The sequence below is a fragment of the Apis florea genome, unplaced genomic scaffold, assembly GCF_048593485.1.
Source record: "Apis florea isolate Af1SG1 unplaced genomic scaffold, ASM4859348v1 contig_3170_pilon, whole genome shotgun sequence".
NCBI classification, from domain to species: Eukaryota; Metazoa; Arthropoda; class Insecta; order Hymenoptera; family Apidae; genus Apis; species Apis florea.
The window spans coordinates 698,962-718,753 of NW_028256714.1; the positions used below are offsets into that span (position 1 = coordinate 698,962).

General features: G+C 36.5%; 1 protein-coding gene and 1 long non-coding RNA gene across 2 annotated transcripts; one reads left to right on the plus strand and one right to left on the minus strand.

Moving 5' to 3' along the window:
* Positions 1-5,194: 5,194 nt before the first annotated feature.
* Positions 5,195-7,341, minus strand: LOC147657332 (uncharacterized). The gene is made up of 3 exons (XR_015292529.1): positions 6,946-7,341; positions 6,251-6,566; positions 5,195-6,005 (listed from the first exon to the last, which is right to left on the minus strand). It is a non-coding gene; the product is annotated as an uncharacterized LOC147657332 (long non-coding RNA).
* A 2,446-nt stretch (positions 7,342-9,787) lies between these two features.
* On the plus strand, positions 9,788-15,040 carry LOC116414245 (uncharacterized). The gene is made up of 3 exons (XM_086909956.1): positions 9,788-10,004; positions 12,782-12,843; positions 12,903-15,040. Exons 1-3 carry the CDS (start codon positions 9,990-9,992, stop codon positions 14,383-14,385), a joined length of 1,560 nt encoding a protein of 519 aa, XP_086766082.1. The 5' UTR covers positions 9,788-9,989; the 3' UTR covers positions 14,386-15,040.
* Positions 15,041-19,792: the final 4,752 nt, after the last annotated feature.

The window sequence follows — 19,792 nt, forward strand, 5'->3', positions numbered from 1 at the left end:
TATAAGATTGTTTCCGGATTCTCTTTAGAAGGAGCGAACAATTTCGTTCGAGGTCTATGTCGAACGAAAAAATATATATATAGCTTGCGCAATCAATATTTCTTTTGTGTTGTGAAACTTTCGACATAAATCTAAAAAAAAAAAAAAAAAAAAAAAAGATAAAGAGAAAAACGTTCGTTAGAAAATTAACAAAATTAAAATCGTCGTATATTTAATATATTTTTTGTTTGAACGTCGATATATATATGTAACGATGGAAGTGTTTGATAATTTTTTTCAATCAAATTATCAAAGTGGTTTTTCATGTTTCGTCGAACGCAATAAATTATAAAAAATAAAAAGAGCAACAGGGATCTGAAGCACCGCCAACGATTTTCTTTTAAAGAAAAAAAAAATTTTTTTTTGATAAAAGATAATTCACGGTATGAGAAAACAATGTTTGCAATGGCAAACAATCACATTATGCACTTACCAAAGATAAATATACACAATATCGTTCACCCGATAATCTATATCAATTAAATTGATTAAAATATCCGTGACATGATTTACATCGATACGGTTCGCTTCGTTTGTCTTTTATTGAAGCTACCAGCGACGAATTATAAAGTTCACTCGTTATTTGTTTCACACGTCACATACACGTTAAAATCGATCGTTCAAAAAATATTAAATAACTTACTCTATTACATTTTTCATTGTATATGTTCAATCTATAAATAATTTAATTGCAAAACGATACTCACTCTGAAAATTATCGCTAGGAAATGGATGAGGAGAACCGAAGGATCTCGAAGAAATTCAAAAATAAAAAAATGTCCCTTCTTCTCTTTCTTTCTTTCTTTCTTTCGAGTGATTTTTCTTTTTTACTCGAATCATCAATGTGGCTGTAAAAACCTGTGAAAACAATAATATCCATCTATATCTATCCAGAGTGTAATAATCATCTCTCTTTTGAAGTTGTTTTCGACCTTTTTTTATCGCGTAAATATACAATTAGAAAGATCAATCGAATGCCAAACGTTCCGTTTGGATAAGTTCAAGTTAATAAAGATAATGAAAATAATAGGTGGCAGGATGCGAGGATCGAGATAGAGGCGAAGGAAAAAAAAAAAGAAGTAATAATGGAGAGGAGGAGGACGAGGTGCCCGATCATCGAGAATTCTTCCTTGAACACAGGTTTCTCTTTGGATTGTTTCAAAGGCGAATTAAGGGTGAGAGGAAGGGTAATGTCGACGATATTGTATGTATATGCGAATTAATCGCACGACACGTGAAGATTTTTTGTTGTTCGCGTGAGATTCGAATCTGTGAGCTCTTCGATCTTTCCTTGAATTTCTATATTAGTATGTTATTGTACTGGTGTAATTACGTAATATTAATATTTGCGTCTAATTTTAGAGATAATATAGAAGTAATTATCTTTTTTTTTTTTTTAATACTTTTACGATTAACTCGAGTAACAAATAACAAAAGATATATGTAAATTTGAAAATATTTTATTATCGCATTAAATTAATAATCGCTTGAATTTCTTTCAACTTTCAAAATGCGGTAATATGTAGATTTCTCATTATGCGGTTTCGAAAAGTAGTCTACTTGCGCGGTTTACGTAATACTGGAGAGAGAATCTTTTTTTTTTTTTTTTTCTGTTCTTTTTATTCTACTCAATTACACGCGTCAAACATTTATCTCTGGTTTTCGAGATACACGAAGAATTTATTTACCAACGTGATGAAAGTTTTTCGCATCCTTTTATAAAGATTCCTTACAAATCATACTTTTTTAAATGTGTAAAAATTTGAAAACTTGAGAAATATTTGAGAAAGAAAAGAATCGATTCGAAAATTTACATTCCAATTTTTTCTCATTTCGAATCTTTGACATTTTCGAATCCTCGATTCTTAAATTATTCTCGTCCTCTATCTTCTTTCGAATGATGAATTTTCGGATCGAATCGGACAATTTAAAGGAAACCGAAGAGTGAAAATGTTTCGAGATTGCCTCCATTATCTCACAACTCACGTAAACCGCTTGTGTATTCCAACAAATCTAAAATCACGATACGTGCCACGATACTTGTTACTTGTACGTCGTATTTGTTGCGTGCAAAACAAGTATCCATGAGTTTCTAACGCATTTTTCGGTCATTGAATGTCCAAAGATTATTTGCAACAATTATATAACGTATTGCAAATATATAACTTTCTAACCAAGTTGGTATGGCAAGATATACTCCTCCACCACATTGACGAAATATCTGTCTATTTATCTATCTATCGTTGTTTCGAATACGTCGAAAAAATTAAACAGAAACAACGATTTGATGGAATAAGAAAAAAAAAATGTACACAAATGTAAATAATTTCCAGATTAAATATTAATAAGAATAGAATTTGTAAACTCTTTTAAGCAAGCTTGTAAAGAGGGTATATCAACAATTCGATCGAATTCTCGAAAACACGAAACAGCATCGGTCGTGTATTTTCGGCGAATTTTAATGATCTGTTAGTTTATCCTCGCAGACGAATGCCGTGGAACAGATTGGCATCGTATATTTCCATAGACACGCCTCCAAAGGAATGAAGAAAGTGACGAAGAAAGAAATATTTGCGACGATTTCTTCTCTATACAATAAACGAGTAACTCGATTATTCTATTATTCTCATTTACAAATAACATGATATTTTATTTTCTCTTTTTACCCACGAGTTATTCAATTTTATATAATATACATATTAGATGTGCAAATAAGTTCTTTCTCCCTTTTTTCAACATTTTATTATATAAATCAAGATAATACAAGATTACCTAATTATTTCAGTCGAATAAATATCGCTGTCTGGTGACTCCCAATCTTTCTCCCAATTCTTCTTGCATCTGAATCGGATTTTCGTCGAATAATTTCTCTAACTCACTGTCATCAAATTTTCTCGGTGCATTTGAACAATCGTCGTCTTCCAAATTAAAATTTCCGGTTTTATGATTTTTTACGTTCCACAAAGATACAACGTTTCTGCAAAAAGTAAAGAGTGACGCCATATTGCTTGAAATTGTTGCAGGACTGGAAATTCTTAGAGCGCTCATCACGGCCCTTTTTAAAAACAAAAGAACACTCTTTCAGATGGCACCACGAACAGGAAGTAATTCGAATTCGGTCAGAAGTTATGATCGTAGAAAAAAAGGGGAAGAAACTTATTTGCACATCTAATATATACTCGAGAGAAGTATTCCTATTTTCGCGTAGGAAGTAGAGAGGCGGAAGGAGATGTCACCGCGAATAATTTTTTTTTTTTACCCGTTGATGACCATTTAAGAATCTTAAGTCAGAATTACCGGCGGTGGTTCGCTTTATCGATATAGAAATCATGGAACAAAGCTATGCGATGCGATCGCCAACCCGGAAGATACTTTACTTTTCCACTCGTCTCTCTTTGTTAATGAGAAATATCTAAATGGACAGCGTATTACTTTCATTCCCTATCCCGTCTCATCTCGGCCACCGTTCTGTTTTTCTTACGTTAAAAACTTCGGACAACTTTCTCTAATATCTTTCTCTTCTCTCTCTCTCTCTCTTTCTGAAGCTCGAATCGGTTGAAATTGATCCAATAATAATCCAAATATGATCCAAATATATCTATACGTGTAAGAGAGCGAAAGAGTTACGATTTTTTGTTTTAAAAAAATTTTTCAAAGACAAAGAACAACGAGAAGAAAACGATGTATCGTATCGTAACAGTGCGTGCTACGACTTATTGTGCACGATTGATCGATCGATTGCACAAACTGCCAGCAGAATCGCCCGCAGAAAATGGAACCCAAACAGTTTTAATTCCGTTACCAGCTACAACTTCCTGGTAATAGACGAGGAAGCGGAAAAAATTAATTGTTCTTAATCATTTCATATTTTTTCTTCAAATAGAAGATTCTAGATCAGCTCTCTTGTAGACTAACTCAATTCGTAATACAAATTGTCCAATCCTTGTATATCTCATCCTTCTTACGCGAGTCATAGGATTCAGATTCAAATAATGAATGAAACTAGCACATTTTTAATTTTGTAAGTATATATTTTTAATGTTATTCATATTTAAAAAAAACTGTAATTTTGTTTCGTTCCTTTCATTTTTGTTCGAGGTATTTATGATTTATATGATTTTTAATTTTTTACATTCAATTGTATTTCTGCGTTATATATATTTTTTTAATGAAATGATAATTTATAAAAAAAAAATAGTAATACCGCTTTTCAAAAATTAAATCTCGAAAAATGATAATTAATCGGAAAAAAAATAATTTTGTCTTAGCCATTTCTTACTTGCCATTGTGCGTTTGGAGGTAATGAAGGATTGCATTTGAATTCTGCAGGTTCATTGCTCTAACCTAATTTGCATCGAGTAACAAACGACGTCCTTGTGTGAATATCAACGCCAACTTAATCTTCCTTTTCCTCGAGCGATTGCCACATAAATACGAGGAAGCGTATACACCCTACAGCAGTGTAACAATAATAAGTCCTTATTAAGATCTCCTCGCGACGATGGTGCAATACTATTTGCACGAAGAAACGAAAAAGAAATTTATCTTTTCATAATTTATTTGTTTTAATGCAGTTTCTGGAACGGAGGAAAGAAAAAAAAGAGAGCTTGATAAATTTTTTCAACGATCTCTTTTTATATTTATTACACGAATACTCGTCGATGAAAAAAAAAAAAAAACAATATTCGCAGAGAGAGGATTTTTTTTTTGATATCGAATCATTACGTCACGTAGCCGTTTTAAAAATAAGTTTAATTAAATTTCACTTTCTCCTTTCGTTCGCTTCTTTCTTTCTTTCTTCTGTTTTTCTTTTTGAATACGATACACGATGCTAATTCAAAGATCTATGATAATAGTAATAACAACGTTTGTAATATTATGCACTGGTGTAATCGTAACGAGGTGATTAATCAATTTTTCTTCTATTATGTAAATTTGATGTATCAAGTAAATAGTTACTCCATATATTTTCCAATTTGGAAAAGTAATGATTTGTATTTATTTTTTCGATCGTTACGAGCAATTTTACAAGATACGAATTTTTTACAAAGTGACACGGATAAATACGTTCGTTTCTTTCTTTTATTTTTTTATTTATTTTTTTTTTTTTTTTGAATACGATGTACGATGCTAATTTAAAAATCTACTCCATGTATTTTCTAATTTGGAACAAGATAAAATAATGTATTCACTTATGAAAATTTTGTATTTATTTATTTACGAGCAATTTTACAAGACGCGAACTTTTTACAAAGTTGACACGATAAATACGAAAAAACTTGTTTACGTTTTATCGCTACACCAATTACATTTAACGAGCGTGTTGAACGTTCGAAAAATCTTTCCTCTTTACCGCTTATCGTTCATCGTCGGTTTGCGATTTGTATAATTTGCACCTCGGTGATACACCGAATATATTATTCCGTAGAAAAAAAAGAAAGAGGAAAGAAGCGCTTTTGATCTCGAATAATAAATCTTCGAACATCTTTTTTTTTTTTTTTTAGAGAGGACGGTAATAAAAAAAGTGAAATTCGCCTTATGATAATTTATCTTTTTGTTGTTTTTACTTATACAATAGTGCATAACCGATGGGAAACAATTGGAAAGTAATGGTAGTGTGACATCGATCCTTCTTTTTTTTTTTTTTTTCTTCTATTTATCGGTTATTACGCGTTTCACAACGTAATAAATTATGTTATGTTCGGTTCGGTCGAGTGATATTACTCCTAAAGTAGGGAAATTCTTATCCTTTCTTTGATCGCGTATACGCACAATATCCAAAAGGAGGAAAGAGAAAAAAAAAGTAGAGGAACATTTTCTCTTCCTTTCGAGGCGAACTATCGCGGATCGCTCGAAGGATGATTTCGTTCGTTCCTCCTCCGTCGATCCTCCGTGCACGCGCGGTGAAAGTAACCAAGTGCCATTATCCTTTGGAATATAAAAGCGCGGAGAAGACAGCTGCAACCCTAAATTGAAAGAAAGTCAAAGTGACCCGATCATGAGGCGTAATGACGACTTTCAGCCGGTGGATAGCGTCCTTATAGCTGGTCTCAACTTCGTTTTCACTTCGTTTATCTCGAATTCCAAAAAAAAAATAAAAAAAAGAAAATATACGCATAACGATTCGTACCATTTGTCCAACGCATCCATCGACAGATTTGAAACGAAACGATTCGACGTTATTAAATATATTATTAAATAAACTCCTTACCTTTTTTTTTCTACCATCAGAACTTCTCACCAAATTACCTTACCGCTCGTGGCGCCATCCGAAAGAATGTTCTTTCGTTTTTAAGAAGAGCCGCGACGAGCGCTCCTAGAGCTTTCAATCCTGTGCGACAATTTTAAGCAATATGGCGTCACTCCTTACTTTTTTACAAAGAAACGCTGTATCTTTGCAGAATATGCAAAACGTCGTAAGATTTAAAGCCGGAAATTTTAATTCGAAAGACGACAACGATCCTTCGGATGCATCGAGAAAGTTCGACCACGGTGATTTAGAGGAATCGAGAAGAGTTGTATCTATCCTGAAACAATCTTGGTTAATCTTGTACCCGATTAATGTAACAAAATCTTGAATTTGAAAAAAGAAGGGGGGAAAGAACTTATTTAATACAAGGAAGAAGAATGATCGAAAAAAGTGGAGAGGAAAAAGTGTAGAATTGAGTTTAATTAAGGAAAATTATATGTCGGTGTCACACATTGTGCGTTCAATGTTGTGGGAATAAACGGAAAGCGATCTTTTGATTAAAAGTGTGTTCATCAAGAATGAATGAAGAGAGTTTCGTTTCGTGCAACTCGCTCGAACTTTCACTTCACGAAAAATAATGAAAATGGTCGCGGAGAGGCGAAGAAATGTATCTCACGGTGCCAGAAGACGGCACCAAGGGTCAATGATAGACTTACCGAGAAGTCGAGAAACTGTTTTCACTCTCGCGTGATCGATACGCAGGATCGGATCTGCTTCCACGATAATTTTTCGGCCGTGACCCGGCCGGTAACTTTTCTCCTCTCCTCAGGAAAAAGAAACCTGTTGCTAGGTTTCAAGGCCAAGGCGATGATCCACTTTCATCCTCCCTGTATAATAACAATTTTCGAAAATTTGTTTATAATTATTTTTCGATTTACATCCGCTCTTCTCTTTCTCGTATATCGATATTAATTTTTAAAAAATCGAATCGGAGATATTTCTTCGCGAAATAAATCTTAATTAACTTTCGTTCACTCGCAAACAGTGGGGGATCCTTCGTTCAATCCTCCGCGACGAACAATTGTCCATTGATGTTCGATAGGAGGCGTGAGGAAGCGTATCGTCTGTGCGATGTTTTATGCATTCGAGGAGGTCATGGAACGCGTCGCTTCCGCGTCGTGTTCTAATGGCATCGCGGAAACGGATAGTGAAAGGTATCAAATCGATAGGATGCGGAATCGAAAGGAAGCGTCTGTTTTTTTCGAGAGAATCGGCTCGTAGCTTCTTCCCTGCATCCTCGTTTTTATGTTGGTCAAACACGGGTTTCCGGGAAATTGGAAGTTTCGTTACACTACTGTTTCCATCTGCAATGGTCTCTTCCTCTTCCTAACAGTGCGAGATAAAAGGTAAATGTGTAGAGAGAAAAAAAATGTGTAAAATTGTATTCGCGAGTTTGGTGTTTTCTTTTTTTTTTTTTTATAGAAAAGGAAGGAATAAGACAGTGACCAGTTTCTTAGAAGAAGAAGAAGAAAAAATTCGAAGAAGCAGTTGCGAAAGAACCGGGCAAAGAGAAAGAAGAAAAAGAGGTATCCATTAGTGGGTCGGGGAACGTTCGTAAAATTAAACGATTGCTTTCATCGAATCGTTTCGTACGTCGATCTCTGGAATCCGTTCCATTAATCACGAGGAACGCTTAACTCTTAACTGCGAACTGTTTGTCACGGACGAACATATTTTTCATAAATTCTAATGAATAATCCTTTGAATCGAATCGGACTGGATTTTTTTTCCGAATTAATTTAGATCTTCTCCAGGAAATAAATTTTAAAATTTACATAAATCGAAATAGGATGAAACGAGTCGAGGAGTCGAGTCTAAAAATATCTTAAAAAAAAAAAAAAAAAAAAAAAAAAAAGAGAGGGAATCAAGATTGAAAATAAAATTGGAAAGCGAGGAAGGTCAAAGATCTGTTAGTAACACTCTACATTCCTTCTCCGTGATACCACTGCCCATCCTCCTTTCTTCTTCTGTTCGAAGTGCGGTTTCACTGCGATTATCGAGTTTCCGCGGTACGCAACCCGAGCTTTCCCGATCTTCCTCCTGGGGGTCATTAATATTTTATACGGAGCACGACCGATTACTAAGAGAATTGCTGCCAACTCTCACATTCGATCTAATCTTTCAACGGTCAATTGCGCAACCTTCGTGATTCGTCCCTATTTCTGGATTCGATAACGAAATAACATATTCGTCATACAGATTTTTCCCTTTACAAAACAAAAAGATTGATAATAATAATAAAAACGTAATACAAACGATGAATAATAAGAATTGGCGTTAAAACAGTTCGATCGAGCTTTTGGAATTTTTATCTTTGAGATTGGATAATTATATTTAACAAAGTAGATTAGCCTCGATCAATTACGCGATTGCATAATTTGCTCCATCTAGGCCAAGATGTTTTGCTTCGAATCGAGGAGGGTATTCGATCGGAGGGTATCGATGAAAGTTATGACATTGGGAAAATGGGACGAGTGGGAGTCGTTTTGTAACGTGGAACACCGCTTTCCCGGGATTACACGCGAATCGAAGATATATTCAACGTGTATGCACGTATACACGATTGCATAAAACGTTTTAACTGTTCTAAACCCGGTGAAAGTAAACAAATGCAGTGTACGTACGTACGCGCTCACGTTCCTCTTTCCTGTTTGCGATTGAATACCAGCATTCGGGGTTTATCGCGGCACTCGTTGGCGAGTTGTAAAACGCGTTAATTAATCCTAACGTAACATTTGGCCACCTCCCTTCGCGGTATCGCTTCCTCGATTCGCGCACGCGCAGGACGATCCTCCGCCTGATGCGGAAAGAATCGAGATGATTACACGTGTTCCCTTCCCGCGAAAAATAATATTATAGGTCAAAGTTTACGTCCTCGCCTCCTCGAAATTTCTCGTCTCTCTCTCTCTCTCTCTCTCGTTTCTCTTCGTGTACATTCGACATTCTTTTTCTCGCCCTCGCGTCACTTCCTTAATTTACATTTCCCGTCCAATCCGAATTTCTAAACCCCCCCTTCCAAACTACTTCTACGAAATTCCTTTTTCTTTTCTATAAGATAAATCATCGCTTGAATCAAATCGAATCAAAGAGGGGATTAAATATTTAACAGGATGATTAATAATTCCTATCGAATCGTAACACTTTCCATTATTACCAACATCTCCTCCATCGTTTACGACCAACTTCGCTGTTGTGGTGGTGTTCTAACTCCCGCCTCTTTCAAAAGAAGAAGGAGGAAAAAAAGGAGAAAAATTCACCGCGTGCGATGAGCTGCCAAATGCCCCTTTTACCTTCGTCGACGGCCGATCATAACGCCCGTTACGATCTCTCCCCCCTCTCCACAGGTAAGTTCAAGATGTGAGCCATCGTATGGCCGTCGAGAACGTAACTAACAACGGGTATACCCCTCCTCGAAATGTATGTCTCTCTCTGTGTTCTAGGGGCGACTAGCCGCCTAGGCGGAGGGAACGTTCGCTATAAAAGGCACGGTAGACACGAGAAATTTGTCAGAGGAGTGACGAACCGTAACATTATTATAAAAATAAAGTGAAAAAGTTGAAAAAGAATATATATATATATATATATATATACACGTATATATATATATATATAAAGGCGGCAGCCTTTGCCGTTTACTCTTCTTTTTCTTCTTCTTTTTTTTTTTCTCTCCACGTGAACGACACCCCTTCAACTTGAGAAAATGCGGTTCAGCCTGGTCAGTGTCCATTCTTTTCTTCTTTTCTTTTTTTCTCCTTAAACATCATCGCCATCTTACGCGTGATAATCGTACGTGACGTCGATACGTGTAAATCGAGTAAATCGAGTGTGTACGACTGTGAAGAAGAAGAAGAAGAAAAAAAAAAGGGAACAAAAGCTGTGATCTTCTTTTTATCATCAACGAACTCGTGGGGGAGGGGAAAGTGATCGAAGGAGTTAGTGGAATCTCTCGCGGACTCGAAACCCTTTCGTTTCGATTTGGCATTGGTTTCGAAAGCCTCGTGTAAAAAAGGATAAGAGTCTATAGCTGAATGCTGTTGTTGTGGGATTGTGGTTTTAAAAAAGGAAAAAAGGAAGTGAAAGTACTTAAAATATATTGCTTCGTGATAAAACACGAAGTTGTCCAAAGTTAAATGTTATCGAAGTTGTAAAATTAGAATGCAACGAGATAGAGGATGGAAAAATGGCAATCAGCTAGAGATTTTAAAAATGGAGCTATATATATATATATATATATAAATAGATCAACGTGTTAATTTTCTCAAGATATCAGCTAGAATTTTTAAAGTGTGCGTCGATGCAACGATATTCGAGACATCGAATTAACCCTCGTCGATCGTTCGACGTGACGAGCGGAGAGTCGAGGCTCGTTCGAGTCACTGAATTCAGAGCTATTTTCTAGGAGATATTCAGAATGGAAAGTTGAACGGTGTACTCGTGCCTCGAATGATCATCTCTCGTGAAACGAGATGCGAACGAAACTCGTTCACTTTCCTCTCGTTCCCAGCCAAGTTCACGGAAACGTAACCCCCCGGAAAAAAAGAAGAAAAATCACGAACAATACATCTCTCGAATCCTTCAAATATCGATCCGCCTGAAATTTGTAAATATTTGGCGTGGCTTCTTCGATTCTCTCGGCCATTCATTCCGCATATGAATAACGGTATGAATAACGCGAAGACCTCGAGGACGTGTCACACTTTTTCCTTTCCAACTTGAATGCCATGTTTTTCTTCAACAACTTTCTATTGGTTCCTAATACTTTCGTGAATTTAGATCGTTCCGGATGGAAATCAGGCTCGCTCCACTCATCGATCCGTTCAAATTTTTATTTTATCCACTGCGTAAAATTGCATTCAAATTTCTGCATTCAAATCGGTCGATGGCGATTCTCGTTCAAGATTATTATACTCAATTTTTCGAAATTTTCCACTTCCAACTTGGAAGATCGACGGGTTTATTACCCCTTGATCTTGACAAACGGCGGCGGTAATCGACGTAACAGGAACTCGCGATGCAATGGCAAACCGGTTCTCCGAAATGGCGGTCGGAAATGAGGGACGAAAAATGAGAGAATTTATATTGGAGAGGGAGGGGGGGGGAGGGTGGGAGGCGAAATTGGGAAGAAGCACACTTTCCCCTCCGTTCTTCTGAGGCCACGAGTTTCACGATCGACCTCCAGTTTCTACGTTGATGACGGAAAAGGGGGGAAAAAAAAACACGAGAGACGGAGAGAGAGAGAGAGAGAGAGAGAAAAAGGGGGGCCACCGTTGACCCCATTCTCAGTCCTGTTTACACTCGGTTCGTTGGTTCGCACGCGGACACTTTCATTTTTTTGAGAGACATGCTCGTAAAATAACCGACAAGATATATTATTATTATTATTATTATTATTTGTGACTTCTTTTTTTTTTTTGACGTTTCCGGAACATCAAGTTAAACTTGTAAATCGATCTTCTTGTCGCCATTCCTTCTCTCTCTCTCTCTCTTATCGATTTTCGATAGATCGATCTTGGAAAGAGAAGCGGCTCGTGATTTTAATTTTAAATACTTGATTTTTAACAAACAAATTTTTCAAGAAAATGATTCGACGTGTTGCTCGTCGTAAAATAATCGATAAGATATGTTATTATATCATTATTATTCGTGACTTCTTTTTTTTTTTGTTGTTTCCAGAATAAGTTATTGGTAAATCGATCTTCTTGTCGCCATTCCTTCTCTCTCTCTCTCTCTTATCGATTTTCGATAGATCGATCTTGGAAAGAGAAGCGGCTCGTAAAGTTAGCCCGATTTTAACTTTAATTCTTAACTTTTATTCGAATTAATTTTTTTAAAATTCTTGAAAAGACAATGCGATAACGAATTTTCCAAGAAAAAGATTCGATTGTGGAATCGAACTAATTATAAATTCGAATTGAGAAAATACGATTTTTAAAAAGCTGAATCACCTCGTGCGAATCATAGATGGAAATAAGCCCCGTGTAACAAGAGAGAAATTGGATCAAGAAACGTATCTCATTAAATCTATCAAGATGAACGCGATTGCGCTTGAAATCTTCCGCACGAATTTTTATAATTCACGAGTGTGCTTAAATTCTTTTTTCACATTCAAGTTCGTTCTTCGAAGAGAGAGATTGTTGAAATAAGAGGGAAAACAAGAGGGAATAAGGTTACTCGAACTCTCGCATGATCGAGTGGGGATAAAAACCGTGAAGGTCGAGCGGAATATAGATTGAAATCAGCCGGTAATTACAAGTATAATGCTCGCGTACGTGGTGCCTATTTCACTCACAATACGAGAGATTGAATCGATAGTATTGAAAGTGTTACGTGCAATTACACAGTAGCTACCTGCTAATCATAGCCAGTCGTCCAGCCACGCCTCATGATCGCCTCATTTGCACACACGCATGCGTGCCTTTCCTTCCGGCGAGAAGCATCCGTCTTCGCATTCCTCGACTAATATTTCTAATCAATGAAATAATCTCGTTACAGTTATTCCTGTGTACCCTCCTTTTCGTGTCCGCTTTTGGAGACCCGATAAGGATAAAGAAAGAGTGAGTAAACCTGCGATTCGATCTCGATTAATGCGCAATAACACACGAACGAATTTCAGAGCGCCGCTAAGCCCACCCCCGAGTCAATACGCTCCGCCAGCAACCTCTTACGGGGTTCCCGTAATTGGATCCACTTACAACGTACCCTCTGATTCCTACGGTGCTCCACCGCCGCCACAACCCCCATCCTCCTCCTACGGCGCCCCATCCTCCTCCTACGGCGCCCCATCGGCTCCATCCTCCTCTCACGGCGCCCCATCCTCCAGCTATGGCGCTCCATCCTCCAGCTACGGCGCCCCATCGGCTCCATCCTCCAGCTACGGCGCCCCATCGGCTCCATCCTCCAGCTACGGCGCCCCATCGGCTCCATCCTCCAGCTACGGTGCCCCATCGTCCAGCTACGGCGCCCCATCGGCTCCATCCTCCTCTCACGGCGCCCCATCGTCCAGCTACGGCGCCCCATCGGCTCCATCCTCCTCTCACGGCGCCCCATCGTCCAGCTACGGCGCTCCATCGGCTCCATCCTCCTCCTACGGTGCCCCATCGTCCAGCTACGGCGCCCCATCGGCTCCATCCTCCTCTCACGGCGCTCCATCCTCCAGCTATGGTGCCCCATCGTCCAGCTACGGCGTCCCATCGGGTCCATCTTCGTCGTACGGCGCCCCATCGGGCCACGGAGGCGACCAAGGGTACGGTAGCGGCGGAGGATCGTTGGGCGGATTGTCAGGTTCGTACGGGCCCCCGGCGGCTCAACCCCCGCAGGGGAGATGGGAGAAGAAACTGACGTGGAAAGCGGAGTGGAAACGGGTGTGGAAAACGGAGCAGAAGTTGGCGTGGAAGCAGGAGTGGAAGAAGGTGCAGGTGCCTGTGTGGAAGGAGGTTCAGGTGCCCGCGTGGAAGGAGGTGAAGGTGCCGGTTTGGAAGAAGGTTCAGAAACCGGTGTGGAAGGAGGTTCAGGTGCCGGTGTGGAAGGAGGTGCAGGTGCCGGGATGGAAGAAGGTTTGGAAGCCGGTGTGGAAGGAAGTGCAGGTCCCCGCGTGGAAAGAGGTCCAGGTCCCGGATTGGAAGAAGATCTGGGTGCCTGAATGGGTGAAGATCGGGATACCGGGTGAACAGTACGTGGGCAAGGATCAGCACGGGTGGCAGTACACGAGCCACGACCTGTGGAAGAAGAAACTGATCTGGAAACCGGTGTGGAAGAAGATCTGGAGGACGGAGAAGAAGCAGGTGTGGGTGAGCGAGAAGAAGCTGGAGTGGAAGGCCGAGTGGAAACAGGTGTGGAAGACGGAGAAGAAGCAAGCATGGGCCACGGAGAAGAAGCTGGTGTGGAAGGAGGAGTCGGTCCAGGTATGGGTGCCCGAGAAGAAACAGATCTGGGTGACGCAGAAGAAGCAGGTGTGGAAGGACGAGTGGAAGAGCAAGTGGGTGCCCGTTTGGAAGGACGTCCAGGTACCAGCGTGGAAGAAGGTATGGAAGCCCGTTTGGGAGAAAGTTTGGGTACAAGTTCAACCCCACCACGACGAGCACCACGGCTACAAGTAACTCTTTTTCATCCTCGCCCCTCCCGATCTTCTCGCGAGATCCTTCGCTAGTAAAATTCGCTCGAATTTTCTGTTGGCGTAGCCTCGTAACTTGGGAGGGGAAGGGATCGAAGGTCTTTGGATCGAGCTCGATAATCGATCTGCGTTCTTCTTCTTTCCTCTCGAGGGAAGAATTAGTGGGATACCACCACGTTGCGATTGTGGTGGAACGAAAGGTCCTCTTTCTTGCGAAAGGAATGGAGGTTGGAAGAAAGAGGACGAATTCTTGTTCTTCTGTTTCTTTTTTTTTTTTCTCTCTCTAGACGAATTTCCAAGATTTATCGTACGCGAGATTATTCCACTTTCGATCGAACGAAATTCGATATTTTCTTTTTTTTTTTTTTTTTTTTTTGGAAAGATTTAACGTTCGGAAGTAAGAAGTTTTATCGTACGATTTTATTGTTCGGTCTTTAGAATTTAAGAAACTCGCGCTGTTTGTCCATGTCCTCGGACAAGCCATACCGTGACACATCGAGTGTAATCATTTCTTATTTACTTTACTTGTAAATAACGATATTTCTCTTCGTATAGAGAAATATATATATATATAGATATGGATATTTTTGTACCATGTTGTGTATGTTATCGTAATAAAGTACAGTTTTTCTTTTTTTAAATTTTCAAGTTTTCTTTTTCGATTCCAAACACACGAGCAACACACATCTGAGAAAAATATCTGTTTTCCCCCCTAAAATAATTTGATACAATTTATATTCGTAAAGAGAGTATGATAATATTGCATCGTGAAAAAAATAAGTAAGGATGCAAAAAAAATATGGAAAAGTTTTTATCAACATTTATTAATGAAACAATAGTTTAGATGAATAATTTATCTCCATAACATTCAGAGAACATTGGATATTTCTTTGATTACAAGGAAACCTCAAAAATCGATCGATTTTTTTAATCGAATTCTTGCAAAAGTCTTGTTTGCGTTTGACAGAATCCTCTTTGAGTATTTTCAGCAAGTTTTTTTTTTTTTTTTTTCTAGACGAATCTTCTCAGCCGTCCTCTTTCTCGAAATATCCATCAAAGAAGGCACAATATCCTCTTGCCACGAGTCCAGTAGCGTTGCTTTCTTATCGCGTCTCTATATAATGGCAGTAAAAAAAATGCACTTTGCGATAATTTTTTTACAGGTCAAAACAATTAGCCACGCGCGGTCGAGCAAACGTTATAATAATGAATAATAATTGATGATCTTGAAATTCGGTAACGTTGATATTATTAATCTAGATATTTTTATTCCTTCAAATAAATTTTTTATAAAGATTCAACGTGAGGCTTTAAGTGTCTGTTTTATCATACGTGAATCTTATATACTTAATTAACGAAAAATGTCAAATTGTAATTCGATGTGTTTTAACGATTTTTAATCTTCGTTTTTGTAAATATAATAAGAAATTATTATTGATCAAACTTCGTCTTGTGCACGCAATATACGAGGATGATAAATAATTTTTGAATTTTTTTTGAAGAGAGGAAAGGGAGGGAGAAGGGGGAGTTTTTCAAAAACTCTGTTTAAAGAAAATACAAACACCAAAATGCTCAGAGAGCAGATTTCTTTCTTTCTTTCTATGATAAATGATCTTTGATAATCTCTTTTTATCATTAATCGCCATTTCAATCGATTTTATATCAATTTAATAATTATTAAAAATCTTCTGTGATTATTGATTAATCTTTCTACCAAAATAAGATTATTCGATTTATTTGATTTGATTATCAGTTATATCGATAATAACACGTTTACAATTCAATTTAAAAAAAAATCGATATAATTGACTTTCTTAATTTTGCCCCCCAGATAGAATTCATTTGAAATTCTTAGAAAAAAAAAAAAAAGAAATTCCTACTAAAAAAGTTTTCCTCCTTCACAACATCTGTGAAATCGTTTCATTTTATCGATTGATCTCATATCAATTTTTATTCAATGATGTGATACAATCTTCGATAATATCTTATCCAATCTTTATCTAAAATACATCTCCTCTTTCTCGATTTCGAATGTTTTAATTCGAATATATTAAATTACGGATAAATTGTAATATATATTTCATTTTCAGGAAAAAGAAAATTTCCAGATCGAGAATAGAAATTTCGATCGATTCACTCTTTCTTACTTTTCGAAATTTACTTCTCTTCCTCAATTTCGAATACAACAATTGTAAATTAAATTGTAACGCGAATATATCAATTTCAGGGGAAAAAAAATTTTCAGATCGAGAATAGAAATTTCGATCGATTCCACACTTTTCGAAATTTACTTTTCACGCGAGTAAAAAATACAAAAAAAAAAAAATATATCTCCCTTTTCTCAACTTCGAGTTCAATATCAATTACAATTTCAGGGAAAAGAAAATTTTCCGGGAAGAAAAATTTCGATCGATTCCACACTTTTCGAAATTTACTTTTCACGCGAGTAAAAAATACAAAAAAAAAAATATATCTCCCTTTTCTCAACTTCGAGTTCAATATCAATTACAATTTCAGGGAAAAGAAAATTTTCCGGGAAGAAAAATTTCGATCGATTCCACACTTTTCGAAATTTACTTTTCACGCGAGTAAAAAATACAAAAAAAAAAAAATATCTCCCTTTTCTCAACTTCGAGTTCAATATCAATTACAATTTCAGGGAAAAGAAAATTTTCCGGGAAGAAAAATTTCGATCGATTCCACACTTTTCGAAATTTACTTTTCACGCGAGTAAAAAATACAAAAAAAAAAATATATCTCCCTTTTCTCAACTTCGAGTTCAATATCAATTACAATTTCAGGGAAAAGAAAATTTTCCGGGAAGAAAAATTTCGATCGATTCCACACTTCTCGAAATTTACTTTTCACGCGAGTAAAAAATACAAAAAAAAAATATATCTCCCTTTTCTCAACTTCGAGTTCAATATCAATTACAATTTCAGGGAAAAGAAAATTTTCCGGGAAGAAAAATTTCGATCGATTCCACACTTCTCGAAATTTACTTTTCACGCGAGTAAAAGTGCAAAGTTCCGCGTTTCGATTCCCAAGCGCGGAGCCACAAATACGAGGAATCGTGTTCACACGCTAGACATTAATTTCCTCCTGGATGAAAGCTGTTAGTTTTCTATCGAACAAAGAGGAAGAAGAGTTGGAGGTAGATAAAGAGGAGGGGAGGAGGAGGGGGAAGATGCTTTCTAGGGATAAGATGAGATTCAAGGGAACGGGTACATGTCAGGGTCCTCAGGGTCGCGATTCATCGCTCACGACCTTTACTTTCTCCGTTTTCCGTGTGCGTGACAACTTGCTGTGGGATGAGAAGCATGGAAAGGAGAAGAAAAGAAAAAAAACAGGATGGCGAGAAGAGATGGTCGGATGCCTGTGTTTAATCATTCTTTGAAAGAGGATCTACGTATGGGAGAAAAAAAATATGACTAAAGAAGGAAAAGCGACTTTCGAAGAGCGAATTTGATCGATCGTCCGCCGAGGAAATTTTTTAAATTCGATAGAAGATGTCCCGACTCGAGCCTGCCCCACACGCACGGTTCAAGCAACTTGATTCGATTCGATTTAGATTGATAAAAATTTTTTTATCAAGAAATGAATTCAAACAAAAATCGAAAGTTCATTCGTAGCTAAAAAATTGTTCATTTTCTTTTATTAATATTGTACAACAAAATTCAAGTTTAAATAAGTTTAAATAATTTTAAAAACATTGTTAATCAACATTTGTTTTGTTTTTAAATTGATTCAAACCCTCGAGTGTACAATAATGAAACTTATATCAGTTTTGAAAGCAACGACATAATTAATGATAAGAATCTAAAATATCGATAAATCAAAAATTGATATAATTAAAATGAGTGCAATCTTTCTTTCTTATCTTTATCTTCCTATGAATCATTTCTAACTCTAGTCTCACAGTCTAATAACGATAATAACGAAATGGATAAATAATAATAAAAAATAAATAAATTCGAAATAATCGTATATCGCGATTCATAATGTTACTAGGAAATATCGTTCCTCCGCTTTCTTCACCGCTATCTCACGGCGCAACATTAAAATTCACGATATTTCTTTCCGCGCTTTCTTAACGGAGATAAGGGAAGCCGCTTTCGAACATCCACCTACAGGTGGAAATATCTCTGTGCGAGGCAGACACGAGTAGTAAATGCAATTAGCATATAATATGATCGCGGGACGAGTTCAAAGAGAAGCTCCAATCAACGTGTCGACCGGCTTCCATGGATGGTGAAAGTTCCGGATACCGGTGGTGGGCGCTTCGTATATAACACGATCGTACGAGCATTAAGTTTCAGAGCTCCGATGATCTTGGAGCGCACGGTGCGAGCGTGCAAGAAATAAAAAAAAAAAAGATTGGAAGATGAAGAAATGGAGATTGAAAAATGGAGAAAAAAATTAAATTAGATTAGGATTTAGGATTAAGACGAATTTTTAAGTAAGAATTTATGTCTTATAAGATAATGGATCTGTGTATATAGATTAAGATTGAGATAAGAATTTTTTGAATTTTTAGAAATTTTGGAAATTTTGAAGAAAGTTTGGAAAAATTAGATTTAGATTAATAGGATCAAAAGGGGATTTCACGATTTTGATTTTGAGAAGATGATATAAAGAATAAGTTTTAAAAAATTTGATAATAGAAGATTTGATCAAAGATATATCATTTTGGAGATATTTTGGGAAAAATGAATTTTTTTATCGATTTATTAAATGGCCGATACAAAAATATAATCTTAAACTTCTTTTCTATCTTATAAATATGATATATTTAGATGAATTTTATTATGGACTAGAGATAATATATATTTAAGTTCTTGTGAAATTAGAAAATTTATGAATAATAAATAATAAATAGAAATGACAATAAATTCGTAACAAGCTTGTAAAATTAACATAAAAACATAAATATGAAGTTTACGTATTTTATGTTTTTTAAACACTTTCGTGTTTTCAAAAAAAAAAAAAAAGATTTTGAAAACATACTTTTCAAACCATATTTTTAAAGCCATATTTTTCAAAATTTAAATTAAATTAAAAAAGAAATATATACAATATATAATTTATTATTATTTATTTATCTTATTATAATATTACATATACAATCTAATATAGTTTTCAGTAATGTGAATAAATTATTAAAATTATTTATGGATTTTTATATTTTTATTGTTACGTTTATCAGTGTAATAATATAATTGCTATCTACCATGAGTAGAAAATATATAAAAATTTGAAATTAAAAAAATTTTATTAAAAAATTTCATCGAAATTCTTTTTTAATAAAAAAATAAAAAATAGAAATTAAACATATTCAACTCTTCCTAATTATTTTTTATCTTAATCAATTATTTTTTTCTTCTTACTTTTTA